This window comes from Fonsecaea nubica, assembly GCF_001646965.1.
Source record: "Fonsecaea nubica strain CBS 269.64 chromosome Unknown Scaff9, whole genome shotgun sequence".
Lineage (NCBI taxonomy): Eukaryota > Fungi > Ascomycota > Eurotiomycetes > Chaetothyriales > Herpotrichiellaceae > Fonsecaea > Fonsecaea nubica.
The window spans coordinates 448,826-472,609 of NW_019173682.1; the positions used below are offsets into that span (position 1 = coordinate 448,826).

At 52.0% G+C, this 23,784-nt stretch overlaps 7 protein-coding genes across 7 annotated transcripts; 5 read left to right on the forward strand and 2 right to left on the reverse strand.

The window, feature by feature from the left end:
* Positions 1 to 432: 432 nt before the first annotated feature.
* Positions 433 to 1,803, reverse strand: AYO20_02234 (hypothetical protein; the record flags this gene model as incomplete). The annotated part of the gene is made up of 3 exons (XM_022640539.1): positions 433 to 685; positions 814 to 1,232; positions 1,303 to 1,803. 3 exons carry the CDS (start codon positions 1,801 to 1,803, stop codon positions 433 to 435), a joined length of 1,173 nt encoding a protein of 390 aa, XP_022503596.1.
* A 277-nt stretch (positions 1,804 to 2,080) lies between these two features.
* Positions 2,081 to 4,266, forward strand: AYO20_02235 (hypothetical protein; the record flags this gene model as incomplete). Its single annotated transcript, XM_022640540.1, has 6 exons — positions 2,081 to 2,107; positions 2,250 to 2,634; positions 2,689 to 3,261; positions 3,320 to 3,459; positions 3,515 to 3,968; positions 4,031 to 4,266. The coding sequence occupies 6 exons, from the start codon at positions 2,081 to 2,083 to the stop codon at positions 4,264 to 4,266; spliced, it is 1,815 nt and encodes a 604-aa protein (XP_022503597.1).
* A 288-nt stretch (positions 4,267 to 4,554) lies between these two features.
* AYO20_02236 (hypothetical protein) lies at positions 4,555 to 6,613 on the reverse strand (the record flags this gene model as incomplete). The annotated part of the gene is made up of 2 exons (XM_022640541.1): positions 4,555 to 6,529; positions 6,606 to 6,613. 2 exons carry the CDS (start codon positions 6,611 to 6,613, stop codon positions 4,555 to 4,557), a joined length of 1,983 nt encoding a protein of 660 aa, XP_022503598.1.
* A 749-nt stretch (positions 6,614 to 7,362) lies between these two features.
* AYO20_02237 (hypothetical protein) lies at positions 7,363 to 8,853 on the forward strand (the record flags this gene model as incomplete). The annotated part of the gene is made up of 1 exon (XM_022640542.1): positions 7,363 to 8,853. The coding sequence occupies one exon, from the start codon at positions 7,363 to 7,365 to the stop codon at positions 8,851 to 8,853; it is 1,491 nt and encodes a 496-aa protein (XP_022503599.1).
* A 433-nt stretch (positions 8,854 to 9,286) lies between these two features.
* On the forward strand, positions 9,287 to 12,370 carry AYO20_02238 (hypothetical protein; the record flags this gene model as incomplete). Its single annotated transcript, XM_022640543.1, has 2 exons — positions 9,287 to 9,355; positions 9,401 to 12,370. 2 exons carry the CDS (start codon positions 9,287 to 9,289, stop codon positions 12,368 to 12,370), a joined length of 3,039 nt encoding a protein of 1,012 aa, XP_022503600.1.
* Positions 12,371 to 13,250: 880 nt separating this feature from the next.
* AYO20_02239 (hypothetical protein) lies at positions 13,251 to 15,242 on the forward strand (the record flags this gene model as incomplete). The annotated part of the gene is made up of 3 exons (XM_022640544.1): positions 13,251 to 13,655; positions 13,714 to 14,105; positions 14,162 to 15,242. 3 exons carry the CDS (start codon positions 13,251 to 13,253, stop codon positions 15,240 to 15,242), a joined length of 1,878 nt encoding a protein of 625 aa, XP_022503601.1.
* A 463-nt stretch (positions 15,243 to 15,705) lies between these two features.
* Positions 15,706 to 23,670, forward strand: AYO20_02240 (hypothetical protein; the record flags this gene model as incomplete). Its single annotated transcript, XM_022640545.1, has 11 exons — positions 15,706 to 15,972; positions 16,026 to 16,080; positions 16,135 to 16,320; positions 16,370 to 16,753; positions 16,803 to 17,375; positions 17,427 to 17,532; positions 17,584 to 17,841; positions 17,888 to 19,089; positions 19,165 to 19,700; positions 19,758 to 22,319; positions 22,744 to 23,670. The coding sequence occupies 11 exons, from the start codon at positions 15,706 to 15,708 to the stop codon at positions 23,668 to 23,670; spliced, it is 7,056 nt and encodes a 2,351-aa protein (XP_022503602.1).
* Positions 23,671 to 23,784: the final 114 nt, after the last annotated feature.

Consider the following 23,784-nt stretch of genomic DNA (forward strand, 5'->3'; position numbering starts at 1 on the left):
CGAGAGACGATACCCAGACACCTTGTTTGCCGTCCAAGGTTTCAAGGTTGATGGTAGGTTACCTACTACCCATGAGGGCTACCTACTCTCGACTCCTCAGGTATTGGGTATCAAGTACTAGGTATCCCAGGGACAATGTAGTACGTAGTGTGTAGCGGAAAATATAGCTTCCTAATTGGCCGTTGTACGAACCGGCTTCTGGTACGGTATATGACTACTTCGTTCTGGGCTGGTTGTTGGCCAGTGATAAGTTGTAAGACTGTACCTTGTACTGATATCCTGCTCTTCCCATCCACGAGTATTCGTATTCGTATTCATGTTCTGTCTTGATGCGCATGCCTCGTGTAATGTACACGCATGCATTGACCCGTCGTCCAGTATCCATGTCCATATACATCCCCCAAATTCTCCTCATCCCATTCCTTGGCTCACTCACTCACTCGCCCACTCGTCAATATCCACACCAGCAAAAGCCTTGAGCCAGCCACGGGGCGCGTCCGGCGCGAAGAACAGCTCTCCACTCCGATTACTTCGGGTAATGAGATCGATCGCGCGCGGGGCCATCAGTTTCTCGTACTCTGCCACGGCGCGGTCCAGGTCGTTTATCCCGTACTTGATGATCTGCTGGGCGAGTTCGAGACTGTCTGTCAGGGCGCAGTTGACGCCTTCACCTACGAAAGGGGGGCTGTATGTGCCAGTAAGTTAGTTAGTTAGGTACTTCGAGCTCAGTGTGTAGCGGTGTCAACATGCGAACAGGAAGGGGAGGGGGAGAGGGGACAAGGGGATTGTATGTAGTGCTGTGATCTTGCTTACCCCAAATGCGCAGCGTCTCCTACCAGGGTGATACCAGACACGGTCGTCCATGGCAGCGACGCAGTCGGCATAGCGTATAGCGGCCAGGCATAGACCTTCCCGTCACTGTATGTGATCAGATCCGTGTGCACCTGCGGCCAGTCTGCCAAGTGTTCGTCGCACAACCACTGACGCAGCGCCGACGGGTTCTCCAAGATCGTTGCATTCTCCGTGCTCCAGTGCTCAGGGAGGGGCAAGCCTACGCCGACGTAGTAAGTGCCGTCGCCGAGTTTGAAAACAACGATCTGCTTCCCCGCGCCAAAGGCAATGTAGCTGCCCTGTCCGGCCAGCGCGGCGGCAGATTCGTGGAACGGATTCCCCAGGCTGATCGTGGTGGTCAAGTAGTGTATTCCAGAGTACTCAGGTTTGGCCGATGTGACCTATTAACCGCCGTCAGGCACTGAAGAACCGGGCTGGGAAATGGACAGAGACAAGACGGGGGAGACTGACGAGATTCCTAGCTTTCGACCATGCTCCATCCGCGCCGACGACGAGGCGAAAGCCCGACTCGACTCTCCCGTCCGCAAACTGCACAGACATTGACCCGTCGGGGTCTTGCTGCACCTGTTGGGCCTTGCAACCCCAGCGGACCTTGCTCTCTGGAACGGAGCTCAGGAGCAGCGCTCGTAAGTCCTTGCGGTCAATCTCAGGTCTGTCCTCGTTGGCATCGTCGCAATCACCCGTCCTGACGTAGACTCTGCCTTGCCCGTCTGCCAGCACTGTATGTGCGTCGGTACGGGCGAGCTCCTTGAACCGGTCTAGTAAGCCAGCCTCCTGAAGAGCAACCTGGCCAGAGTCGGCGTGGATATCGAGGGTACCGGCTCGTGAAGAGGTCTCATTTCCTGATACGTCTCGTTCGAAGATGATGTAGTCGATATTGGCGAGTTCGAGCATGCGGCCGAGCATCAAGCCGCTGGGGCCGGCGCCGAGGATAGCGATAGACGGTGCCATGACGGAACTCTTTGGAGAAAACTAAAGTGAAAGAGAAATCAATTTCCAGCTTGTGAGTATCAAAGGCCATCTTTTATATTATGATCAAGATTGTACTGCTCTTGGTGAGGTGTAGTGGAGGTAAATTGGGTACCTATTGTTGCCAGAATATTAAGCTCCGTAAGTTCCGACGGAGGATATTCGGCACTTAATTTGGTCTTGGCGAGCCAAATACATGACGAGTGCCTCTCACCGACATCCACCCCTACCCATCTTACAACCATCAGCAAATCTGACTATGACAGAGACACTCGCCCGTTATGCTGTAAGTCCTTGTCAATGACTTCATCGGAACCTCTAAACTGATCACATTGGCGGCTGAAGTGCGACAAATGCCGATCCCGCAAGGTGTGTCAACCCTACCAACTCGCAGACATGGAAGACGGCTGTGACTGATCCATTCGCAGGTTGCATGCTCGAGAAGCCAGCCTAGTTGTCAACGCTGTGAAGAAGAAGCTACTTCTTGCTCGTATTCACGGTCGGGCCTCATTCGCCGAAATAGACAAAAGCGGAAACAAGCCAACAGTGTCTCTGATCAGTCGACTTCTAGTGCGGTCATTGGCAGCCACGCTGGCGAAGTAGCTCCCAACAACCTGCAGTCTAGCCTGGCAACTGATATAGATGCGACTCGGGAGCGCTTGCACGGTCTCGGCACGTCGCGACAAACCTCTCTGGGAGCGCTCTCGTCGCTGGCTCAAACCTCTGCGGCTGTTTGGCAAGATTCTCTGGAGCTCGGCAAGGCTGCTAGGACGTTTTATTTGTTCAAAGATCGGGCAGTCTCCTGGGTCAATAGTGAGCGCTGTAGTCTGTACAACAGAGAATACCTGCTGACACAACTTGCGATAGCCTTTGAGGCCGAGTTGAAACGTGATCGTCCTTGCTGTCTCACCCCGCCTCCCGAAGTCCTGGGCCACTTGCGAGCATCTTGTCCCGGGAAGGTGAGAGATCGAGCTTGGTTGGTCATGTACTATGGTATCATCCTCAATCTCGTCTGCGAAACCGACCCCGTGGACGAATCCACAAAATCAAAGCTTCGATCAAACCTCTTGCTCGCCCTCAACGATGCCAGACTCCACCTCGAACCCAGCGAAGTGAACATCCAGGCATTGCTTCTGCTCGCTCTTGATGTCGAAGAGTTCACCACTCCAACACTTTGTTGGATGATGGTCACAAACGCATGCAGGATGCTGCAGGCGTTGGGTGTGAACCACCGCCGATTCGACTCTCCAACCCGAGACCGGCGCGTCATGATGTTTTGGCATCTGTATCTGGTGGATATTGGACTGGCTCTCATCTTTGGCAGATCGCCTGCCTTCCACCGCGGAATGCCTATGGGGATACCCGTCCCAGCGGTAAAGCGGATCTTGTCGTCTCAGCAAAATACTGACCCGTCTGGCACACCAGCGTTGTTCGGAGTGCGTGAGTGAAATGGTTGTGATGACCCCAAACCACGGACAAGAACTGATATGAGCTTCAGATTACATCCACTCAATGTTCCTCCTATCACTCATAATGGGTGATATCTGGTATCATCTTCATGAAGATCTGATGCCTGATTGCAAGGACATCGAATCAACCAGCGAGAGTCTTGAGTCCTGGTATCTCAGTACAATTCAGGTGTGTAGTAATCTCGACGGAGCTGGGTCTTCAAAGACACTGACATGCCACGCAGACTCTCGAAGCTGCTTCCCTCACAGAGAAAGCATTTCTCGACGCCGAAGATGCTGCTGCCATTGACCTAGCTCTGAGAAACGTCAGTTTCCAGTACGAGTATCTCTATATCCTCCTCGCTCGATCTTCACCCCGGATGAGAGTCCAATGTATTGAGTCGTCGAAACGGATGCTTTGTCTGCTCGAGAAGATGGGGTTGGACGAGTCCCATGGTTCAGCTACCGGCATGGTATGGCACCTTTTGTGTGCACCCTTTACGCCGTTCTTGGACCTTTTCGGCGAACTTATTTCGAATGGTGCGGGCGGATCAGACAACAATCAGGCAGCACTGGCAGCCATGGAGCACCTCCCTGTCTTCTTGGGGAAGATGAGCTCGAGGAACTCGCTTGCCGCCAAGCTCAAGAGTGTCGCTGAGGTTTTGGTGCAGCATGCCCGATCGGTGGTTAACCCTCAAGGTATGCAATTGGCCTAGCACAAAAAAAGTGGTGTATCTGACCAGCCATTTCCTGTCCACCAGACCGCAATGGTGCCAATCCAGTGGCCCCTCCTTTTCTCGCAGAACCAGCGCCCGATCACTGGCCAAATGCTCTGAGTTGGGATTCATTCTTCAACCACAACATGTATTCCCCTGATCTTAACTACAATCCGCAGGCAGAGAACGTTGGTGCTGAGCCGACCGATTTGACAGCATGGACGAATGACTTCTTCGACAACGCTTTTGTAGACTGGGCGGGGTGGAAACCTCGAGTTTGAGGTTTCTAGGGCGTCAATTGTCAGGGTTGACCTGACGTAGAGGATTGTTCGATACTGTACAGACAAGGCCAGATTGGATGATATCCCTGGCAGTTGACGATACATTGCCGTAACTGTCGTCTTCGGCCCATAGAGGACAAAAACATTGTTCCTCTCCGTCAGAGGGGCTTTGTCAAGGGACATCAACGTCAAGATCCCGACCATTCAAAAGCAGTGGTGCTGGCTGGAACTTGCGTTGACGTCCTTGGTGTACTTGCATTTGGGATCCCTCAACTCGAAGTTTCTACCTCATAGAAACATCGCCGAGACCCTCTTGGCCGCTTCCTCGATTCCGCCGTCCGCGTCCACAATACCCAACGCGAAGTCTTCCAGCCTGGAACTGCGAGGTGACTTGCCCCTCGGTACCGTGAATTGGTGGTGGTGCATGACATCCTTACTCTGCAGTGGTACCCTAGGCAGAGTTTTCGGCCGAATCTGCACGTAGTGGCGGACACTCGGGACTGTTGGCTCGTCTCCCACTGGGTATATTTGGTCCTGCTCAGTTCTCGGATGACTCTCTGGATTGTTGTTTATATACGAATCACGGCCTAAATTCTGGGTCGAGTTCTCGATTCGCAGCGGGTTCGCGTATGGGAGACTCCTATCGCTGGTGTTGTATGTCGAGAACGAGTCTTCTGACGGACACGACGAGTTGGCGCCCGAGACGGACAAAGATGTGCCCGGCGCCACAGGGTCGGCTGGGAGCAGGAAAGAGTCGTCTGTAATGAGGAATGCAGCTGCGTCAGCGAACAGATCCGATTCGTTGGGAGTCATCATGGACAAGTCGGTGGTGAGATAGTCGGTCCCTTCCTCCAAGCTGATATCCTCACTGTTGAAAGTCGATGTTGTCGGGTTCTCTGCCACGATATTATCAGGTACATCCATACCCATGCCTCGATCACGAATCTTCATCACGTTCTTGACCACCATCTCCGCAAGGCGGGAATCCCAGAGACCATCACGCGAGTCCTTGAGGAGAGGATTGGAGAACAGTCGGTAAGCCGTGGCTAATATTTCCGGGTGGGTGGTCTTTAGGCACACAAAGTATAATGTCCCGATGAGGAACGTGGATAATGTATAGGTGCGTTGCGAAGGCGAGGCTAACGGGAAGAAAGTGCTGGCGGAACGTGATGCTGAGTGAGTTGCCAGGGAGAGAAGCTCCACTACTTTCGACAGTACTGTCCCGAGTGTGTCTTCGTCGTTAAGAGGATCGCTCACAGCATCACCGGCAATTGGAACATTTTCATCGATGAGACTGTAGAAGGTGTGGAAGCTTATCTGCAAGAGCAAGAGCTGTTGGTGCTGGAGCTGTTGTCTGCCGTCCTTGGTGGCACTCTGCGAGACATTGGAGGCAGAACTCCCCGTGTTGTTAACTAGGCCGCTCAGTGACTGCCGGTACTTTTCATACTGCTGGCGCAGTACAACTCTTTCGCGCCACAAACCCTGAGGAATTTCACTTGATAACTTGCCTTTGTGTTGGACCTGGCTAATCAATTGGCGGAGGGTCCAGTTCTGAAGTTTCACCAGAACGCCTTCAGCATGGTCGAGATTCTGGAACGAATCAGGAACAACCGACAACACTCCTTGAGTGTCTTCGGGAGAAACCAGTTCCAGCACCGGAAGTCTGAGGTCATCATAGGAACTCGCTTGGATGTCCAGACACTCCAAGAGATGTGTCAGATGTACGATCAACTGTTCGTCGGCCCATTTCCCTTCGTGTTGGGTTCGCTTCAGCAGTTTTAAGCCGCTGTCGAGGTGTGATATCGCCTGCTGAGTATCGCCAAGGAGTGACTCCAAAGAATAGAATATGACGCTGCAGACCAATGCTACATCTGGCTGTGCATCAGACCTCGCGAGGTAATTCTTCAGTTGTACGTAGCATTTGCTGACCATAGTCATGGTCTCAACGTGTAGACTCGGCTTGTTCGTGAACGACCCACAAACAAAGTCCTTGTGTAGGGAGCTCAGAACCACAAGGCCATTTCGGATGACGGGTTGGTCTTGACTTCGCTGGAGGATCAGCTCGGTCCACAAGATTGGGTCGGCGTAGCTGGAGAGGTTCCATGCTGCTTGACAGCAGTAATAATGTAAGAGCTGCCGATCGGCTTGGCTTCCTGGCACCTTGAAGGGAATGCTGTACGATGCGATAGAACTGAGATTCTGAGCTGGGTTCTGTACGCCTGGAGCATTTTGTGCCGGAGGGGTCAGATAGCCCTGACATTTCCTGTGTGATGAGGTGCAATTCTCGCATTCCGGCCTTGCCTGATCGCATCGGATATGGCGAGCTCTGTATGACTGACGTTAACATTGGCCGGCTACCCAGCATAACATACGTACTTGCACGTTAAACACCCTGAACGAGTCTTGGGTGCGCTCTTCCGCGGCCTCCTAGCCGCCAGTTTGTCCATGTAGACGATTGAAGAATACGCAAGCAGGGAGGACGGAGAGCGACATTGCGGTGGCAAAGTCTAGGTCTTGAGGCTTGAGGTCGGTCTGTGGATTGATCTAGAGCCAAATGTACGATATCGACTAGTTTGAGGAGGTCAAAGGACCGAGCTGAAGTGCAAAGGTGCCAGACACGTTCATGGGGCGGTTTGCAGATTGCGCTCAGCCTTATGGGGCTTGGCACAGCCTTGCCAGCCAATCCTGTACACGATTTTCCCCCGAGGTTGAAGCGTACGGACAAGCGAGAATCCGCCATCTCTGTCCGTCCGGCACCATACCTTTTTGACACGACGATTCTATTATCACTGCTCGATGGTCATGGTCTGTATATCAAGAAATGGTATCGGCTCATGTAAGGCCACCAATATGCTGAAAGCCATCGCTTTCTCAGGGTTTCACCTGAAGATAGCTCATGAATTTACGGATCTTGTCACCCTGTCAGTGAGTAACCCTTGGAAAGCGCGTGGTCAAGCAAAGGTATGGATTAATGGCTGTGCTATACCAACACTCGAGGTATAAAAGCCCTACGGTAGGTGCTCGAATCTTTCAACTGGAAGACATCTCTTGTTTCAGTCCTTTGAAAGCCTTTGCTATCTCCGTCAATTCCTCACAATGGGAAACCTGTACGCCATTTTTTTTACTCTAGGCATGTTACAAACCGTTGCTCTCGCTCTATCTTCCAGCTCTGCCCAGCATCTTGTTCTCAATCGTCGAGGCACATCAACCCCCAGCAATGCCACTTCGGGTCTTTTGTCTACAACCTTTGGAACAATCTTCGATGTCAACGTTACGATCGGCGGGCAAACTTTTCCTCTCCTTGTCGACACCGGAAGCAGCGACACGTATGTCATGAAGAAAGGCTATCAGTGTTTTGACAAGAGTAATGGGACTGAGCTCCCACAATCTGCCTGTTTGTACGGCAGTGCGACATATACTCCGTCTGCTACATATTCGGAAATCCCGAATGAGATCTTCGGTGTTCAATATGGCGCTGGCATTGCCTCCGGTGTCTTGGCCCACGAAGACATCACTCTCGCTGGCATCACAGTCAAGAAGTCAATCATCGGAGTGGCTAATAGCTCGACTCCCATGGGCGACGGCGTCAATTCCGGCCTTCTGGGTCTAGCATATCCTGCATTGACATCGGGCCATCCGGCCAATGTCACAGACAACACGACCTACTTCTACAACCGCGTCACATATAACCCATTGCTGTTCGCCATGCATCAACAAGGTCTCATAGACCCATACTTCAGCCTTGCACTGGCACGAACATCACAGAATACCACCTCTGGGTTTGGGGGCTACTTGACTCTCGGCGGCCTTCCACCAGTTCCGCACAGCGATGACTTTACCAAGGTCCCAGTGGAGATTGACAATTCCGTCCCCATTCAAGTCACGTCCAATGAGCGCGTCCGTGCCTACTGGGCGATAACCGTATCTTCTATTGTGTACGGCCCCGGCAATAAGACCACGGTGCTCTCTGCTCCTCACCCAAACAACATGACGACCTCTTCCACAACCAAAAACGGCACTTCATTCCAAGCATTCATCGACAGCGGCAATTTCTTCTCTTACCTTCCTGAGAAGACAGTGGCCTCTGTAAACTCCCTGTTCTCACCGCCCGCTGTCTTCGATGCCACGACAGGATACTGGCTCGTCGACTGTGCCGCCACCCCACCCCAATTCGGCCTTGAGATTGGTAATCAGACGTTCTTTCTCGACGGTCGTGATCTTATCTATCAAACCGCTGACCCAAGCAGCGGTAAGGCGCAATGCGTCTCGAATATCTTGAGCTCGAACTTCAATGGGGGCACGGCTGGGGATCTCACATTGAACATCATCGGCGCACCCTTTCTCAAGAACGTGCTTACGGTGTTTGACTTTGGGGCCAATGAAATCCGTTTGGCAAAGTTGGAGGGGGAAGTCACAGAGCGAGAGGGCCAGGGTCAAAGTGGGGATAGAAATGGTGGTTCTGGAAACGGAATTGAGGATGGTGCTGCCCAAGCCGGCAATGCTGGCCCAACTGTGAAGATCCCGAATAGGCTCTTGTCCTTCGCCCTGTTGGCCTCCGTTGCTGGTGTCGGGGCCTGCTTATTCTAAGTGGGCAAGAAGTAGAGTAGGAACTAGAATGGACAATGTCGGATCTTTGGAGGATTAGGTCGGCTAGCTCAAGCTGCATAGCCCGAGAATTGATTCTTTGATGTAATCTCATCTTCCTGTGGGCAACATTGGGTCCCACAAGGCTGAGGCTTTTGTCACAAGGCTGAATGTCTTGGATATGACGTAGACGTGGAGCTGAGACTCCAATGCATTATTCAAGGTTGTCCTCCTCGCGTTGAATTCCCCAGCCGCCTCAATCATTGACTCTCTCCGCACGGAGTCGGTCATGAATGATTGCTGCAGCGTGGATATCGCTTTATCCTTGGCTGTGTAGTCGTTGTCTGTTATGTTCCGCTGTCTATGGCACTTCTCCCCGTTTTCTATACTGTAACAACATGATTCCTGCCTGACGCGTTAGTTGCGCAACTCCAGGATGCCCATCAACACGCTTACCGCTGGTGCTGCCGTCACTCCCACTGTCATAAAGACATGCATATCCCATGTACGGATGCCACCTACTACAAGATTCTATCCTAACAGAGCATAGTATGCCAACCGGAAGCCCCGACGCCAGAGACCAACTGCCCACATCTCCTACGATGAAGGCCTCCATCTCATGCGAGCCTTTCTCCACTATGCCTCACACCATACAGTGGAAGATTTACAGTCCTTTACCGCGCAATGGGTCCCCAGTCCATCTTGGGTAAGGACTGAGGGTGTCACAATCACTGGCGACCATGTCTCCAAGGCTGCGAAGACGCTCAGGGATCAACTGGGCGAGACCGGGATTGCAGAAGTCGGCGGGACACAGTGGTGGCAATGGAGACCCAAGGGAGCTGATCTGAAAGCTGAGTGGGTGGAGATGCGCGCACATTATAACGAACACAAAAGACAAGGTACGAAGAGCAGGAGGATCATGCTCTACATCCATGGAGGGGCGTACTTCTTCGGCAGCGTGGACGTCCACCGGTACCAGCTCCAAAGACATGCTCGAAAACTCCAGGCTCGCGTGTTTGCCCCGAGGTATAGGTTAGCACCACAGTTTCCCTTTCCATGCGGACTACAAGACTGTCTTGCCGCGTACTTTTATCTGCTTAGCATTCACGACCCTTCCGAGATCATCCTGGCAGGGGACTCGGCCGGTGGAGGCATGGTGGTCTCGATACTCTGCATTCTACGTGATCAAGGACTCCCCTTACCTGCGGGTGCGATTCTCATCTCTCCATGGGTGGACCTCACGCATTCGTTCCCCAGTCTGAGCGGCAGTGCAGAATTTGACTATATACCACCCTACGGCTTCATGCAGAAACCTTCAACCTCATGGCCCCCTCCCAATGACGAAGAGATAGCGACTATCAGTAAATTGGCAAAAGGCAAAAATATGTCTCTCAAAAATATCGAAGACGAGCCAAGCACGTCCGCGTCAATACCTACCAAAGACGATGGGGATGTTGAGCCTGGGCATCAATTGCCGCTGTCCATGGAGCTGGATGGAAAGCGAGTTGTCTTGAGAGATCAGATCCAGATGTACACAACCAACCAGCTCATTGCCCATCCCCTAGTGTCTCCTGTTTTGCAACCCTCTCTAGGTGGTCTGCCTCCGATCCTCATCCTTACTGGTGGCGAGGAAATTTTGCGCGATGAACAGATTTATCTTGCTCACAAGATGGCAAATCCCTCCAAGTTCCCCTTAGGATCTATTTACAAGGCAAGATATGATCCAGATGGTACCATCCTCGCAAAATATAAACCCACACCAGTCCAATTACAAGTATGGGAAGATCTGTGTCACGTCGCTCCAACCTTGTCATTTACTCGCCCAGCCAAATTCATGTATCGTTCGGTGGCACAGTTTGGGGCGTGGGTGCTAGCCAAGGCTCAGAAGAGGGCGATCGAGATCATGGATGACGACAATATCTCGGTCATTTCCTCACTGTCAGACGATAGTTCTCGGACGAATACCGACGTCAAATCATCGGATAGCAGCGCGGCAAAGGCAAATTTGGACCCGAACAAGGCAACAGGCAGTGTTGGTCGAGCAGGGGACCCAATCCCACCTTTCGAGAACAACATGATTCGTCAACGGATTGACCGCCACGGAAGGATCTATCCCCTCGCCGAACCGCAAGAACTACCAGCCTTGCAAATGCATCCAGACCAGGTGGGGGTAGTAAAACCCGGTCCTGTACGGGAATGGCTCGCGGCCAAAAAGATTTGGGACACAAAATATGCCTCAACGAGGAGCAGAGTGCAGAAAGAACGAGTTCGGGCATTATCGAGTGGAAAGATCAAGGCCTTTGAGCCCGGCGAACACCCTCCACCGTGCGCTCTCGCGAGCCGGCGGACGGACAAGGACCTGATTGTCAAGAAACAGAAACGGAGCTACGGGCTCGCAATGTGGAGTATGTGGGGAAGCAAACATGACGAGTCGGTGCTGAAGAGGGAAGAAGAGGCCGTGGAGGCGGAGAAATCGGAGGATAAACTCCTGGGACGAGAGGGCGAGGGAGGGACCTCACCTGCTGATGTCGATGGCGAGCGATCTTCGACACGTTGGCGAAGTCATAGCATGAAGCGGAGCCTAAGTGCAAAACGGACGGCCAGCGAATCAAAAACACGAGGCAGGAAACGCACCATCTCGGTCACGGACAGAGGCCAAGCTGAAGGTCGTTATGTTCCCCCAGTGGTGATTCCGTCAGGTCCCCCAAGTTCCGCAGAGCTACTCAACACGGCAGGAGACCAACGATCGGCTCCATCTGGGCACATAGCTTCGCCTGAATCATCCCTGCTCTCTGCAGGCTTCATTCCAAAGTTCAAAACAGCAACACACCTTCGTGATGACAGCGGTGGACAACACGGGTCTGTGATGTCCGATGCTGCAAGCACAATGACTGGCCGTAGCGGGATCGCGGCCGATGATGCCAGCACTCGTGCGGTATTTGCCGTGTCAGGTATTTCGAAGAGCCTCGACTCACAGGAAATGGAGAGGGCAAAGTCATCAAGTCCAGGTCCGAACACAAGACCAGGAAGTCCTTTAGCAAACGAAACAAGAAGTTTCATTTCTGGGAGTGAAGACTTCGATGAAGGTGCAGCAAGTATAAATGTCGGCGTTGATCGGGGCACCATTATTCCAGGGAGAGCTCGCATCGGGCCTTTTGGAAACGATACACCTCGAAGCCACCGCAGTCTGGAGCGGTTACAAAGCCACCAACGCGACGAAGGAATGGATCGTCTGGCTCCGCTCAGAAGCCCAAGCTCCACTGCTATTGTGAAGGCAGAAGGCGTGGTTGGTATGGTTGACAATGCAGAGCATCCGGGAACAGGGGCAGTGGAAGACCGTGAGAGCGAAGAAGATCAGGCAGACAAAAAGAAGGAGGTAAATGGAATAGGCAAAGAGGAGGCAGTCAGCGTTCAGGAAGGATCAGTCGGAAGACATGTTGATGGGGTTATAACTGAGCGGCCCAAGATGTATGAGAGGACGGAGACAAAGTTCCAAACGGCGATGGAGAGTCCTTCTTGAGGTCATCTCAAGATTGGATAACAACAACACCATCTTATACGGTTTTCTATCAAGTCTTGGACCGATGTCCATGTGCAGAGCTATTCGTGTTTCGAGATTTGTGGCGCATTTTTCCTCATAATTGCTATCTGGAAATATCGGACCAAAGATAGGAAAAATTGAAGAGAAGATCATCCAATTGAACAGCCAAACCCACCCACGTTCTTCGAGAGCTATATACCCACGAGGTATGTATCCCATGGAATGGAATGGGCAGTAGTCGAACTCCTAATATCTTGGCGCTTAGTCATTCAGCGCAACCAACAATGCACCTCAGTCACCGACAGACACACACACCTCACTGACCTCTCATGCCTAGCAGTATGTACCTAACTGTTAGCCTCACAACACCGACAACTCCCTAACAAGCCTCCCAGTGCAGGCACGCATAGCAAGCAACCGGGCATGCATAGCCACCCACCCACCCACCGCAACTGTCCTCCCCTTCTGCGGCCCAATACAATAACACCTTCGCCTGCAATGAAACAGCTCCAAGCCTAATCAGTTCTCTTTCAACGAAGCCCGATGTCCAGAGTATCCCGAGATGATGCAATTCAATGTCGTTACCACCCTCGTCAAAGCAGCCCAAAGTGCAGCCAGCTACCGCAGCATCTCAAAGCCACCAATTGGAAGTTGCACATCAAAGTGCGACGCCTGGGGCTGAGACGCTCAAGGCACCTCACTAGCGAGGCAGACACCGGAAATCATGCAATCCAAGCCTATCCGACCTGGAACATGCTCACGTGTATTATTGGCTCTCAGCCTCATCCAGATTCATGTGCACTGGACGACTTCAATAATATCAGAGGTGTAGAGCTCGAAAAGCCTTTCAGGGATTAAGATGGCGGCGGAGGTCGTGCTAGGCGCTGTCGGTGTCCTCCCGGTGATACTCGAGGTTCTCAGGTCCTATCGAGACATACACAATAAAGTCCGCACTTTTCGAAACTGTTGTCAAGAACTCGCCTGGATCCAAACGCGGCTGAAGACGCAGAAGCTCAAATTCTTCTACAACTGTGAACGCTTGATTCGGATCAAATTGGAGCAAAATGAGGAACTGGAGGACCTGATTGACCTTTCGTCACAGAAATTCTGGCTTGATGAATCTGCGAACAAACGAGTGCGCGATTCGCTCGGTCGCATAACAGTCGATCTGCTGCAGGACATCGTGGCAGAGATCCAAACCATCCTCAATGATTTCGACAATGACCTTCAGTGCTTCGACGTCATAAAATCGGAGAGAGTCGTGGTACTGTCCTCATCTATCATTCCCCTGCGGGACTATCACTAACACAGGACATCTCAAGGGTGAATCTCTACAAAAGGCATTCCGTCGTCTTCGTCAAGGCTTCACCATTGTCTTTGAAAAGTCCCGATTCTCTAGGAATTTAGACCGGTTGCGAAGTCGCAACGAGGAACTCAAAAGTCTCATTGAAGACTCGGTCGATTGGTCCTTTTACCAGCACCGCCGAAGATCTACCAAATCAAACGATCCCATCAGATCATCAGTAACCGAATACAACATCGTGCAGCGCGCCGCAGGGAAACTGCACGAGGCGCTGAACGAAGCATGGTGTTGCAATGGCCTTGGCCACACTCACCATTACGCAAAGTTGTGCGTTGGGGTACAGGTCAATAGAGGAGTGCGACTGGATCTGGCGATATCGTATGGCAAGAATGGCGCACAAGAATCTGGAAAGTGCGGCGCTTCATGGCTCCTATTATGTTTGTCCTAGCTAACATGACCTTTAACAGCTACCCTGCCCAAGAACATCCCACTTGGCTGTACATCCAATCGTCCACCACCGAAGCTGGATCAGCCATAGCAAGCCAAAAAAGAGCGCGTTCTTCAGAAGATAGTGAGACCGAGAGTGATTCTACTCATGCTCGAGCCCGCTATCAGGCAACGAAAGTGTCCGCAGGTGACCACCACCCAGTTCGACACGATGCAAGTGGTCCGTCGAACCTCCTCGGCCCCTGCGCACCCTCATCCATCCCCGACCCTGCCCTAGCGGCAGATACCATCTTCGGTGACCTTTGCCAGTCGGACAATGTGTGCCGCCATCTTACCGACAGCCCCGGCCTTGGGCCCGACGACAAGTCAAGTCAGTGTTTAGGCTATCTCGAGAGCTCAGATCAATTTAGACACCTATTCTACTCCCCGAAACCGGAGGAAGCGCTGATATCTCAAAATATGGCAGCTCCGTCTCGACGATTCTTGACCTTGAACGAGGTTTTTCGTCTGACTGATAATGCGACCTTAGATCCCCGCTACAAAGTTCAACTTGCCCTCAACTTGACAAAGGCTGTGTTGTGTTTTCATCAGACTCCTTGGCTTCGAGAAGGCTGGCAGATTCACGACTTTGCATTCTTTGATCACCGGACTACGCTCTCAGACATTCAATTCAACACTCTCCACTTGACGTCGCAGTTGACAGAGTGCAGAGCTCAGCCACCATCGCTTTCATCAGCAATGGAAGATGTTCAGACACAGTTTCAGCTGTCTTTTCCTCCAACGCCGCACCTTGTCTTCGATCGCGGCGTAGATAACCTCACACTCTTTAATCTAGGGGTAGCCCTACTTCAGATTGTTTGCTGGAAGTCTCTTGGGGAGCTTGGCCAAGGGCAAAATCTCGATGACATACACTTGGCTCGGAAGATATCCCTGTCTGACCAGGCCTCGGTTTTGGGCCCCAAGTTCAAGGATATTGTTCGGAAATGCCTTCGATGCGAGTTTGGTTCCGGCACCAATCTGGAAGATGAAAATCTGAAAGGAGCTGTTGCAGCACATGTGATCCCGACGCTGGAGTCAATGATGAAAGCAATGAGCATCTAACAGGTGAATATCTGGGCTTGATAGTGTGCGACTTCATAGCAAGGTGTATGAAAGGTTAGCCTCAGGACGACGGGTCCAGTATCTGGTGTAAGGGAGCCCCGAAAGTCACACGCCGCACAATGAGCATTTGCATATGTACACTCAAAACTCGATACAGCGTCGAAAGCCCAGAATGGCGTTCAACCTTTGCGGCAAGGCAAGGCGATCCACTAGGGCCGAGGCTGAACGGGGCTGACACGCAGAGAGAAATTCAGCCTTACCGAATACGAGGATATGCACAACAAAGCAAGTTCTTGGCTTCCTGCCTGATTAACAACTACACGGTACATGCTTTGGAGCCAACTTACATGCTTGTTGAGTGTTTAGTAGTCTTCTAGACTCTCGATACTCCTCTTTGGTGCTGCAATCTTTCCGTGGCCATCGCTCAGTCGCTATATCACGGAAGGGCCTCACCCATCTCTTCATGGTCGATCTTTCCAAGCCTCGCCGCATCATCGGTGAGGCTGCCAGGAGCTTTGAATCACTATTGCCTCCCAGCGATGCACGCTTGTTCGAGAAGACTACGCTCGACGATGTGCAGGAAGCTGCCCTGGCCATCCAGCGTGCGCAGGCAGACAGAAGATCTCTTCGAAACATCGCACGACTAGCTGGATTGTTTAAGGCGTTGCCAGCATTCGCTGCGGTTCTCCAGCCTCTTTGCCCAGAACCTGCATGCCTCAACTTTTTATGGGTATTTCATGCCTTTATTTGATATCATATGGAGAAACTTCTAACATCCTCAAGGCACCAATTGAACAATCCCTGCGGGCAAGTCTCGTCCTAGATCAAACCACGAACTGTGAGGTGGGTTATGAAGACTGACACAAGCACCTTCCGGCAATCTAGATTGCAGACGGCTATGCCTCTGCCTTGGATCAACTCATCTATGCCTACCAACAAATCGCAGAACGCCTTCCCCTCTTCGACCATCTGACTCCTCTGTTTCTCCAGAATGAAGATATACAGTCAATCATCGCCCATGTCTATGGTGATATACTGGAGTTTCATTCTTGCACTTATCGACTGCTGTGTCAAAACAGTGAGTTGGCTAGAGGTTTTTTCACTTGGTCCTTCTGACAGTATATCAGCTTGGAAAGTCCTATTCGGTGCCACCTGGAAGAATTTCGCCCTTCGTTTCAATGGGATCCTTGAGAGGCTTGGCAAGAGCAGAGGCGTCCTTGCTGCAGGAGCAGACAGCATTGACGTCCTGGCACACGAAACTTTCCGTCGGGAGGTTCTTGATCGGATGACCCGGTTGGAAACTGAAAGGGACACTTTGCAACTACAAAATATTCTCACTTGGCTGAATGGAACACGGCAGGATGAGGATCAAGAATCAATACTGAAAAACCGTTCAATTGCCCGCCAGCAAGGGACGTGTGAATGGATTTTGGAAAATCCTAATTTGCGATCATGGCTGGATCCCGAAGACAATCGACCCCTTCTTTGGCTGCACGGAAAACCCGGCTCAGGTATGTCAAATTGCTTTAGGCCCTCATCTGGCTAATTTCATGTCACTAGGGAAGACAACCATTGCCGCATTTCTGATAGAGAACGGTCCCTGGCCAGCCAATAGCACCCTCCTCTACTTTCTCTGCCCTGATGAATCCCCGAGTCCTAGGTTCAGTGCATACAGTCAGATATGGCAATGTTTGATTGCACAACTCCTCACCAAGAATCGGGCCCTCGTTCCATATCTTCACGATAGACTTACTTCATCATCTCAGAGCGTGATGCCTCTGCTCTCGGAGCTGCTACGGGCTACTGGGTCTGCGTTCCTGATCATCGACGGGCTTGATCGATTTGAACCGGAGAGTCAAACCTTTATACTGGCAGAACTGGCTAGTCTCTGGTCATTGAAGGAAAGCAGCAGTCCAGATCGTGCTCTGGTCAAAGTTCTCATTTGTTCAAGATCGACGGTGGAAATCCACTCAAAGTTGAGGAAATTCCCCGGAATCTCTTTATCCGACGAGACGAAGTCGATATCGGAAGATATCTCCATGTTTGTAAAGGAAAACCTTGCTCCCTTGCATTATTTGGACTGTGCAGAGGTGGTAGAGGAGTTGGAGCCGATGGTGGTAGCGCAAGCTGACGGTGAGTACGTTCCCTGGTGGCATTCAGACCAGAGGGCTGATTTTTATCAAGGAATGTTTCTGTGGGCGAAGCTTGCTGTTGGCCAATTGCTCAGTCAGCGTACCGTAAAGGGTTTGCACGCTGCCTGGGCCAACCTGCCGCCTGGGCTTTCGGAAATGTAGGTTGTTCGTGCATCTTGGTCCTAGGGTGACTGACTGTTACAATCCAGATATACCGTTATCCTCCATCGACTTCAGGCCTGCGATGAGCAACAAAAGGGACATATCAATCATGTTCTTGGATTACTGGTTGTTGCATATCGACCTCTAAAAGTCTGGGAGGTTTGTGATGTGATGCTATCGCAGGATAGCCAGTTGCCACTCAACAGCGAGAGAAACGTCCTACACGACGCTATCGACATGTGCAAACCCCTTGTCGAGAGGGGCAAGCATCAGACTATCCGACTGGTGCATTGGTCTGCCAAAGAGTATGGGGATATCTGTAGAGAATGATCGAAGCTGACATGATCACAGCTACCTGTTGACCGAGTTGAGCGGTCCCTGTATACAGCTCCAGCAAGCACACATCAATATTACACAAGCTTGCATACGATGTTTGACAACTTGTCATCCATTCACCAAAAGCGAGATATCACCAGAATCTGAGAAGCAGATCGTGAAAGGAGATTACGATTTTGTTTTCTACGCGTATCAGTACTGGATTTATCACCTAAGAGAGTCGTTCCGGGGTCACACGTCGGCGGCTTCGACGGATCTCGTTGATGGTAGGAAGACAATATGTCACTTGGTGTTTGATATGCTTAAGGCCATGAACCAATCTCGGCTGGATAAGGAATTCCTTGACAACATCGAGGCCCTAAAGGAGAGACTCAATACCCGGGGATCAAATCTCGAGGATATTATTAGACAGATTCTACGTCCACTTGCTCATCAAACGTTATTCCTTTCACATGGAGCGGATCCGTCCCCACGCCCTGGTAGTCAGCGGAGCTCAAGCATCCTCGACATCGCGTTCACCAACTTCCAGAACGCCTTCGAGGAACTATACGAAGCTGGTCCCTCTTTTGACCCCTCCAGATTAGGTATCGCAGTCACGGATCTGTACAGTTTCAAGATACGTCACAGCCCTACTCCGTATCTATGTCGCTACAGTGAGTGCGGTGCGGACGTTGTTGGTTTTACGAGCGCTCCGGAGCGTGAAGAGCACGAGCTATGCCACCGAGGATTTTTCGGCTGTACTGAGCCTGCATGCGATTTCCGTGTCCTTAAATTTGTTTCTTGCATTGATTTACGAAAGCATATGGAGAACTACCACGGCCGCAAAGAAGCACCATCACAAACATCTCACGCGAAAGGCAAACGACCGAGACACGGAAGTTTGCTGCCTCTATCCACCACTAAAGGCAAGGCTGACGAGCTCAGAGCGAGAGATCCTACACACGAGTTGCTACATGAATCTGAGGTCGGCACACTGGCTCGGATCTTTCGAAGCTGTGTCAGATTGCTCAAGTTGATGGTAAGCAACCTACAGGAATCGCAAGCTCCTCCTCACCTGCTGGAAGGAAAATTGATGCGGTCTTTGAACACACTTCAGCTCTGGGGAGATGCTTATCATGTCGACGAGGGATATCTGGATAAACTATTATGCAAGTCAACGGAGCTGCGAACCACTACTGCAACGCTGCTGGCCGGAATTGGAAGCATCTTATCCTCCCGTGAGTGACTAGTGACTATTAACTATTGCGACGTTGGCTATGCAGTTTGGATGACAGGAGCTGACTTTGTGGTAGGATTATTGGGGTCTCTGTTCCAGACTGAGAAGAATCGATTAGCCGCTATTGAAAGCAGCAGAATCCAGAGTGCGTTAGACGATGCAAGCCACATCGCAGATGATTATCAGTGGTTACATGACGACGATGAATCAGCGGACAAAGGTGCGAATGCCGGTAGCGATTCTAACAGTCCACGAGCAGAGGAGGTTCAAGCTGTCGCCGATGGCCTTTGTGACTACTCTCTAGAGTTGATGCAGATGGCTGATCTTTTCGACTCGCCATTTCTTCACGAGAAAGTCTCCAACAAGACCTCTGCTTTGCCAGTTGCAGAAAGTACCAAGTCCTTGCTGCGTCACTCTGATGCTGCCACAGACACCGGATTAAAAGCCTCACCAGTCCTCAAGGCCAGTCCTCCATTGAACTCTAGTGTTGAAGTCAAAAAGTCCTCAGAGCCTCTCAATATAGGCCGTGTACAGAAAGAAGGACGATCAGCACTGCATGGCTTAAAAGGATCGCAAAAGATTCTTTTATTCACCAGCTACTGCTATGGCATGGTGGGTGTCCTCCTTCTCTCCTAGCGTATGTACTGGTGCTAACACTCGTGTCAATAGATTTCTGGAAAGCTTCTGGTTCAATCTGGTTCACCGCTCTCAGTATCAGATTTGGTTTTCGTCCCGCCGGACAGACTTTACCAGACTCCAGAGGGGGATCAATGGGCAAGCTTCGAAAAGCAAGTCGCCAATGTTTGCGCTTCTCTGGTGGAGTATCACGGAGTCAGTCTCCAGATCTCTGTCAGGAATGATAATGGAAATGATAGTTCATCCGAGAAGACATCCACTCCAAAGAAAACCCTAAGGCACCGAAAGAATATCATCGCCAACATCATCATCTATGGGCCTCCAGCACTCTGCGAATCAGTTGGAGACTACCTGTCCGCTGCCGGATTCTTCCTCCAACATCCAACGCATTGTAATCAAGATGTGCCGTATTTGAACCCTCACGTCCTTGGATTCGGCGAGGACAACCTTCAGTTCACGTCAGAGCCCTTCCCGGGCGAACCACAAGACGAAACAGAACTTGACCAAAACCCCCTTTCGAACTTCTATAGCAGTTCGGAGTTCGAGGAAACCGCGCAGCCAGACGGAATTGCGACTGCAATGTTCCCACATCAGAAAAAAGCATTGACCTTCATGATCGAGCGTGAAAGAGGGTGGAATGCCTCGAAAACCAGGAACGACTTCTGGACAACCCACGTCGATGCATTTGGAACCACGAGATACAAAAACACTGTATCTGGCGTAACTCAGGCAACGAGGCCAGTATCGCTTCATGGAGGCATACTCGCGGATGGAATGGGTATGGGAAAAACCCTCAGCATGCTCTCGCTAATTGTTGCAAACCCGTCCCGGAACGATGAGTACAACCAGCACGGGAAAAATGTCGTCAAGAGCACATTGATTGTCGTCCCCTCTAGTCTGTTTTTGCAAGCGTGGCAAGATCAGATAAGGATGCATTGCCGTCCAGAACATGTTCGCTATCAGATTTTACATGGCCCTGAACGACACAAGGTTGTCAATATCGGAGACTATGATATTGTTTTGACCACCTACAACACCGTCAGCGTGGACTGGAAGAGGAACAGCAGTAAAGAGGGCGTTGCTTCCCGCCCCAACGTTCTGTTCGAAACGTCCTGGTACCGCGTGGTCTTGGATGAAGCACACTTCATTCGCGACCGGAACACAAAAAATGCACACAGCGTCTATTCGTTGACGTCGCAGCGCCGGTGGTGCATTACAGGGACGCCCATACAGAACAGATTGACCGACCTATTCAGCCTTTTCCGGTTCCTGAGACTTGACCCCTTTGGCGATTATAAGGTCTTTGAAGAAGAGATCCTACGCCCGTGGAAGTCGAAATTGGACGACATAGCTAAGGCTCGTCTTCGGTACATTGTGAAGGCAATCATGCTGCGCCGTTCATGGACGCGCGTACACCTACGGGAACCAAAGGAATACGTAATTGAGGTTTCGTTCAACGCTCAGGAACGTGAGGAATATCAGAAAGCTGCGACACAGGGTATCAGCGACTTGGACAGTGTCCTTGCCGCAGACCAACAACCCTCCAATTCGGTGTATTTGAACTCCCTCCAAAACCTCAACGCCCTGAGATTCATCTGCAACCATGGTATTCGTCCAAGTCGTCAAGACGCTGAGTGGGATTCAAGCGGCGTATTCGAGACAGGTTCGCCAACAATCCCCAAAGAGGAGGCGGAATCCGGAGAGACGACACTTCTGCGCGATCTTCTCTCGGAGAAAAATGTTGGTGAATCTTCGTCTTTCAGGGCATCTTTCAGGGTCACAGATCTTGATGATTCTGACAACGAGTCCGTTCCGTCATTGATCAGCGGCGGCAGAAGTACGAGAGCTTCATCGGTAGATCCTACAGAAGAGGCTCCAGTACCGTGGGCTTTGAGCCTGGATCTGGTCTGTATACAATGCGGAAGCCAAAACTTGAACCCGGGGCAGGACAGTTATGACTTGGGCAGTGGCACGGACGCCTACACCGAACACATTCCGCCTCAGCTCTGCAAAAATTGTCTTGAACACGAAAAGCCCGTATCCTCAGACTTGTCAATCCACACTGAGCATGTAACGTCAGCCGAGCCGGCAAGCCAGGCCGGACAGTCGGTCATGAAGCGGTCGACCAAGATCATGGCTCTGTTGAGTCAGATCACCCACGTACCAACAAGCGAGAAATCCGTCGTTTTCTCTTGCTGGACGCAAAGCCTGTGCGCCGTAGAGGACGTACTGTCGCAAAACGGAATTTCATGTGTTCGTTATGAAAGCACATCGAACTTGGCACGGCAACTACGGGTGCTAGATATGTTTGCGCACGACCCTTCCATCCGAGTGATCTTGATGCCCATAGCCTGCGCAGGTGTGGGTGCGGGTCTCACAGCAGCGAGCCACGTCTTCGTTCTGGAGCCTCAGTGGAATCCGACGGTCGAGGCGCAAGCGATAGCCAGAGTCGTCAGATTAGGCCAGACACAGCAGGTATCGGTGTACCGCTTCGTGGTCAAGGACACGTGCGAGCAGAGCATCATGAAGATACAGACGCAGAAACTCAGCCTGGCCAACCTGGTTGTGGATAGGTCGACTCTGCAACGGGGTCAAGTTGGAAAGAAACAGCTTCATCAACTGCGTGGATTGGTGTCGTTAGTGTCGTAGAATTTATTATATCCGCGGAACAAAGATAATCCGAGATGCTGCTCAAGCTGCCCGAATTGGAAATTTCTCCGCATCTTCAAAACTTCTCCAAGTGCCCGAGAGGTTACGTCGCATCTCACAATCACCTTCCTCATCATCTTTGATGGGCGTTATCTTCCATGATCTGGGAGAGCACACCTGCCAAAGACTATGCGCAAGTGCTTCAGCACATGTGCGAGAGTTTTCAGCCATGAGAACCCCTTAGTATGTCGCTCACACTAAGTCCTTTCCCCACCAAATGGCATTGAGCAACATCACCCGCTCTCTCTCTCTCTCTCCGCGCGACAGCATGCTGAAGCCATACTGATCTTCTGCCCATCTTCTTCTCTAGGGTATTCCCCGCTCCCCTGCCCCGGGCAGCAAAGGACCACCGCCAACCATCCCACGCGCCCAACGGGGTCTCCCTCAAAAACGCCCGCTCCGCAATGTCAAGCACGCCATCGCCGTGTCCTCTGCCAAAGGCGGCGTCGGCAAGTCCACGCTGGCCGTGAACCTCGCCCTCTCATTCTCCCGACATGGTCTGCGGACGGGGATTTTGGACACGGACATCTTCGGGCCCTCGGTGCCGACGCTACTCGGCCTGTCCGACGCCGGTGAACCCAAACTCACCGGGCAAAACATGCTGGTGCCTCTGACGAGCCACGGGCTCCAGAGCATGTCCATGGGATACCTGCTGCCGAGCGAGTCGGCGCCCGTGGCGTGGCGCGGGCTGATGGTGATGAAGGCGCTGCAACAGCTCCTGCACGAAGTTGACTGGTCGTCTCCCGCGCCCCTCGACGTGCTGGTCCTCGACCTCCCGCCGGGCACGGGCGACGTGCAGTTGACAATCGGACAGCAAGTGGAGCTGTCGGGCGCGGTGATCGTGTCGACGCCGCAGGACATTGCGCTCAAGGACGCCGTCAAGGGCGTCGAGATGTTCCGCAAGATGAACATTGACGTGCTGGGCATGGTGCAGAACATGAGCGTCTTTGTCTGCCCGCACTGTCACCAGGAGACCAGGATCTTTGCCCACAGTCACGGTCCGAACGCGCAGCACAGTGGCGGTGGCAGCGGCCCAGGCGGCGCAGAGGCCAAGGCGGCGGACCTCGGCGTCGATTTTCTCGGCGATGTCCCCCTCGACGCGCGCATCTGCGCCGACGCCGACCGCGGCATGCCTACCATCGTCGCCGAAGAGGCCAGTGGCGTCAAGGTCAATTCTGGGTACTATGAGCGCATTGCCGAGAAGGTTGCCCGGAAGATTGGGGTGGCGTGGCAATGATGACGATCATGCCACGGGACTAGCTCGCGAAGGGGTTGTGGGATGCACATTTATTTGACCGATCCGTCAGGACAGAAGGTTGATTAACGCGTATCTCTCTGCTGGTGCAAAGCC